At 50.1% G+C, this 5751-nt stretch overlaps 1 protein-coding gene across 1 annotated transcript; it reads left to right on the top strand.

Moving 5' to 3' along the window:
- Nucleotides 1-4737: 4737 nt before the first annotated feature.
- LOC121171527 (melanoma-associated antigen B5-like) lies at nt 4738-5751 on the top strand. Its single transcript, XM_041003265.1, has one exon. It carries the CDS (start codon nt 4738-4740, stop codon nt 5749-5751), a length of 1014 nt encoding a protein of 337 aa, XP_040859199.1.

Raw genomic sequence — 5751 nt, 5'->3', positions numbered from 1 at the left:
AAACATGGCGTTGGCAAATGTAAGCCCCCTGCCATATTTGACCATAGTGCTGCATAGTGGAGAGATGCAGATGGGGCCTGTTTGCTGCTGAACAATTATTCAAACCTGCAGTCGGGTGAATGTGAGTTCCCTTTTCCTATTTGACGGCAGCACTGAGCAGTGGAGAGCCATGTAACAACTCAGTGTGTTGATTCCCTATATTCAAGTCTGGAATTCTAATGAATGTGAATCTTATATCACAGATCTTTGGACATTTAGAACTTAGGTCCTGATTATACCACAGCTATGTACAGTAGATATGGAAGACTCAGACTCAGTGCTGGTGGGGGTGGTGTGGGGCAGGAGTTTACTACCCCATTGTGGGGAAGGGGAGTGTAATAGGGTCCCATTATCCCACACCCTTGAGATTGGTACACCATGAGAGACCAAGTGGGCTTAGGTCACAATGACATGTGCCCCCGAGACTGGTACACTGTGGAGGGCTAGGGTTGTACTGTGATCACAAATACCTGGACCCTTGATATTGGCACCCTCTTAGTGTCTAGGGCTCTGGAGCAGGTTGCAAAAGACAAAGACGTGCTCTGCTCAGGTTGGTGTAGGGGGTGTGTCTGAGGTGTGCACTGACATCACAAATTTGTGTGCCTATCAGATTGGTGCCTGTAGAGACACTAGCGGTACCCAAACACAAAGACCTGTCCTATCAATTTGGTACCTGGTGAGCTTCCAGGGGGTGTGTCTGCGGGAGGACTGATGTCAGAAATACCTGTGTCCAGATTTGTATCCACTGAGGATCCAGAAGTACCCCACGTCACAAAGACCTTGGTAGCTGAGACTGGTATAAAGGGTGTGGCTAGTGGTGGATTGGGGTCACAGAGACCTGTGCTTCTGAGATCAATGCAAGACAGTAAGGCTTGGTTGGACTGACCTCACAAAGACCTGGCCTGTCAGGTTTTACCAAGTGAGGTTCTGGTTGTGGACTGACCTCACAAAGACCTGGCCTGTCAGGTTTTACCAAGTGAGGTTCTGGTTGTGGACTGACCTCACAAAGACCTGTGCTTCTGAGATTGGTAGTCTGTGAGAGCCCAGTGGTTGACTGGGTTCACAAAGACCTGGGCCCCTGAGATTGACTGGGAGTGGGATCCTGCTGGGGATGCGGCTAACACACTCTTTCACGTTGTCCTCCAAAGAGTCAGGGACAGGGATTATTCAATGTAAAGGATGGACAGATGGCAGCAAGTCATATGTCCCTTTTGTCTGTATCACACATCGAAACCTGGAGTCCTCCATTATTGTCACCTGCAGGAGGGAGGAAGACAGATGCATCCTACTATACTCACTGAACCACCAGGTCTTTGTCAAGCCGACAGAACTTAAAGTTGTTTTCTAAATATGGATATCAAGGTAGAACTAAAAACAAACCTAGGACCCTGAAGATGTCAATCAGTACCTCAGACCGTAATCTGTTTTTCATTTTTCAGACTGGGTTATCCAGGCCAGTGAGGCCAGAAAAGTTCACACTCCATTCTTGTGGCCTCCTGTTGGGTGAGTTTTCACTTTTACTTATTCCATTATTTCTACATTCCAGTAATCCAGCAAATTGCAGCCCTAGGAAAGTGGGCATCCTGTATTTAGCCAAGGAAGAGAGAAGGGATTGCTACTGAGTCCTAGGAAGGGGAGGAACCCAGTCAAGTGGGTGCCTCACATATTAATCAAGAGAGAGACGAGTGACTGCCACTGAGTCACAGCAAAGGGAAGGCCTGGTCAAGTGGGTTCCCCACATTTTAACCAAGGAAGGGATGAGAGACTTCTCTTGGACATTGGGAAATCTGCAAGAACAAATCTTGATGGCTGGACTGTGCCTGTCTCTCCCCGATTATTCAAGCATGGAGTCAGTTGAATTTGAGTCCCTCTAGAAATCTGAACATTTAGAGGGTCCATGGGCCAGAATAAAACAGAACTATGGGTAGGTGAAGACTAATACTCAGCCCTCAGATCTGGGTGGGAAGTAGGTGTGTACCCTGAAGCTGGGGATGACAAAGCCCTCACTGCAGAGATTGATGAATGGGGTGTGGCTGGGTGTGGACAGGGCACAAAGAGCTGGGCCGCTTGACTACCCTGTGAGGGCTAGGTTGGGGAGCGGTTATAGAGACCTAGACCACAGAGCTTGCTACACCATGAGGCAGTAGGGGTAGACTGACATCCCCAATCAAAAGACCCTGAGACGTTTACTCCGTGAAGGGCTGTGGGTTTGAACTGTGGGTCATAAACTCAAGTGTATCTGAGATTGATACATATGTGAGGAGCAGGGAGAAGATATGCCCATAATACCTGTTCAACTGATTGGTAAACCATGAAGGACTGGAGAAGGTGGGGGTCACATAGACCTGCACCCCTGAGATTGGTACACTGTGATGGGTTGGGGGAGAATGGAGGTCACACAGAAACCCACCTCTGAGATTAGTACACCATGAGCGGCTGGGGATGAATGGAGGTCACATAGACCCTATCCCCAAGATTGATTGGTACACTGAGAGGGGCTAGAGTATAATGGAGGTCACACAGACGCCCACCCCTGAGATTGGTACAGTATAATGTTCCAGATATAATGGAGGACACATAGTACTTCACCCTTGTAATTTGTACACTATAAGGAGCTGGGGTATAAAGGAGGAAAAAAAAAAAAAACCCACGCCTGACTTTGGTGTACTGTCATGGACTGAGGGGAAAAGGGGTTCACAAAGACCCCCACCCCTGAGATTGGTATACCACCAGGGGCTGGACAAGAATGGAGTTCACATAGTAGCCGATGCCTGAGATTGGTATACTCTGAGTGTTGGGGTTAATAGAGGTAAAAAAAAAAAAAGACCCCACCCCTGGGATTGGTATCCTGTGATGGGCTGGGGGAGACTGGTGTGAGGTTTGAGGGCAATTGCAGAAAAGACCATGCTGGTTATCTGGGGCTGAAGGAGAATGGAGGTCACACATAACCCAATCTGAAATGGGTGCATTGTGAGGGGCTGTTAGAGAATGGAGGTCAACAGACCCCCACATCTGAGATTGGCACACTATGAGGAGTTAGAGGAGAATGGAGGTCACACAGACCCCCATGCCTGAGATTAGTACACTCTGAGGGGCTGGGATGTAATGCAGGTTACACAGACTCCCACACCCTAAATGGTACACTGTGATGGGCTAGGGCAGATGGAAGTCAAAATGACCCCCATGCATGAGATTGATACACCATGAGGGGATGTGGGAGCATGGAGCTCACCCTGCCTCACAGCCCTGTGATTGGTATGCCGTGACAAACTGGCAGAGGTCAGAGGTCACACAGACACCCACATCCCCTGAGATTGGAATACTGTCATTGGCTGAGGAAGAATGGACGTCACCCATACCCCCAACCTTACGATCGGTACAATATGAGGAGCTGGGGCAGATGGAGGTCACAGAGACCTCCTACCCCTGAGATTGGTAGAGTATAGGGGCTGTGTCTGGAGGACAATGGAGGTCACATTTTCCCCCAACCATGAGATGGGTATGCCGTGAGGAGCTGGTTCTAAGGAGAATGCAGGTACAATAGACCCACACCCCTGAGATTGGTACATTATGAGGTTCCAGGGTCTAATGCAGGACGCACTCACCCTCACCCTTGCAATTGGTACACTGTGAGATGTTGGGGTATAAGGGAGGAAAAAAGACTGCGATGCCTGAGATTAGTATACTGTCAGGGGCTGGGTGAAAAAAGGGGTCACACAGACTCCCACTTCTGAAATTGGTATCCTGTGATGGGCTGGGGGAGACTGGTGTCAGGTTTGCGGTCAATGGTGATAAAGATTACAATGGTTATCTGGCTATCTGCCGCCAGGAGACTCTGGGTTTCAAAGGCCTTGCTTGTCAGGGAAGGTCTTTAAGCCAGAAAAGAATTCATTCTCAGCACAGCCAATGCTCAGTGACTCCTGAAGATGGAGGGAACCCATCCCTACAGCCTGGGAAGTTGGTGCACTGAGGATGCTTCTGGAAATCATTTAGTCATCTCTTCCTGTGGCATATTATTTGTGGTTGTCCATGCAGGATGGGTGGGCCAGAAGGGATTGTGGTGGGAACTGGTGCTCATAATGGTAACAATTTTTTCTTCAAAAAGAGAACTAATATTCATAGTAATGTCCAGGAAACAAGGTGAGACTCATGATGTATAATGGAAAGGCTGATAAGAGGGGACCCCAGGATCCATCCTCTATTGTCCATCTCAGCACTTATGGCAGGCGAGGTGGACTCATATCCACCTAGAGTCTCCAATGATGCAACAGGTAGCACTGAGTTCCAGGCCAGGTCAGGGGACCAAGGAAGGGTAGAGCCACTCAGCCACCAAGCATCCCAGTCCCCATCTAGTGCATTCAGCACTAGGAGGTCCATGGCTAGCAGCATGGGGCTACCTCTCACTTTCTATCAGCGCCTTATTTGGTGTGAGGGTAGACATTCCGGGCGGCAGAAAAGAGTTGTTCCCAGCAGTAAAGAGATGACCATGTGACTCCCTGAATGAGAACCACTTACCCAGGCAGATCATGGGAGGAGCAACCCTCCTAACTCTCAGGTAGCCCCCTGGCAGCGATGCCAGGCAAGGAAGCGCTCTGCCTTCAGAAGGTGCTCACACCCTTTCATTCTCTACCCTCTAGCTGCCTGAGGCAACTCCTGTCCTGTCCACGCTCCTCTTTCTGACCATTCCCAACCAGAGTCATGCCTCGTCGCCAAAGCAAGCACAAAACCCATGCAAAACGCCGTGAGAAGCAAAATGAAACTCGGAAGTCTGAGGCTACACAAGAAGCAGCAGCTGCAGCACAGGAGTCCCCACCTGCCCCACAGCGTGGGCCTGTTGCTGAGTCGTGCAGCAGCTCCCAGGAGGAGCTGCAAGGTGCAGCATCTGCCACTGCGACTCCTGCAGGTGGTTCTTCCTCTAAATCTGATAGCCCTACCGCTAGCCAAATGCAGGAGTGGGAAAATGTCTTCAAGAAACTGCTGGGCTCTGACAGCTCAGACAGAAACCTAAACATGATGACCCTGTTGCTGGAGCAGTACATGCTGTACAAGTTCAAGATGAAAAAGCCCATCCTGAAGGCCGACCTGCTGCAGATTATCGACCCCAGCTATGAAGACCGGTTTGATGAGATCCTTAAGAAAGCCTGTGAGCACATCAGTGTGGTTTTTGCAGTTGAAGTGAAGGAAGCCGACTCGGATGTGCCGTCCTACAACCTGATCAGCAAACTGAAACTGCCCAACAACGGAAGGGTGCGTCCTGGCAGGGGCTTACCCAAGACCGGCCTTGTGATGGCTATCCTGGGTATGATCTTCCTAAAGGGCAACCGAGCCTCGGAGGAAGACATCTGGAAATTGCTGAACGCGATGGGAGTGTATGACGGCAGGAGGCACTTGGTCTACGGAGAACCCAGGAAGCTCATCACCAAAGATTTAGTGAGGCTGCAGTACCTGGAGTACCAGCAGGTGCCGGGCAGTGATCCTGCATGCTACGAGTTCCTGTGGGGTCCAAAGGCCCATGCTGAAACCAGCAAGATGAAAGTCCTGGTGTTTATGGCCAAGCTCAACGATACCGTTCCTAGTGCCTTCGCACCCCAGTATGAAGAGGCACTGAGAGATGAGCAAGAGAGAGCCCGACGCCAGCGTGCAGCTGGTGCAGCTTTCCAGTCCCCACGTCCAGCGTGTTCTTCCACCTGTTCCCATCATCCAAAGAAATAA

This window comes from Ochotona curzoniae, unplaced genomic scaffold (genome assembly GCF_017591425.1).
Source record: "Ochotona curzoniae isolate NIBS_2020 unplaced genomic scaffold, NIBS_Ocur_1.0 contig_1274, whole genome shotgun sequence".
Taxonomy (NCBI): Eukaryota; Metazoa; Chordata; class Mammalia; order Lagomorpha; family Ochotonidae; genus Ochotona; species Ochotona curzoniae.
The sequence above is the reverse complement of the archived record's forward strand: the minus strand, read 5'-3'. Positions and strand labels throughout refer to the sequence as shown.

What these genes read in the sequence shown, in the direction of transcription:
- LOC121171527 (XM_041003265.1), top strand. Translation starts at nt 4,738, where the DNA reads ATGCCTCGTCGCCAAAGCAAGCACAAAACCCATGCAAAACGCCGTGAG.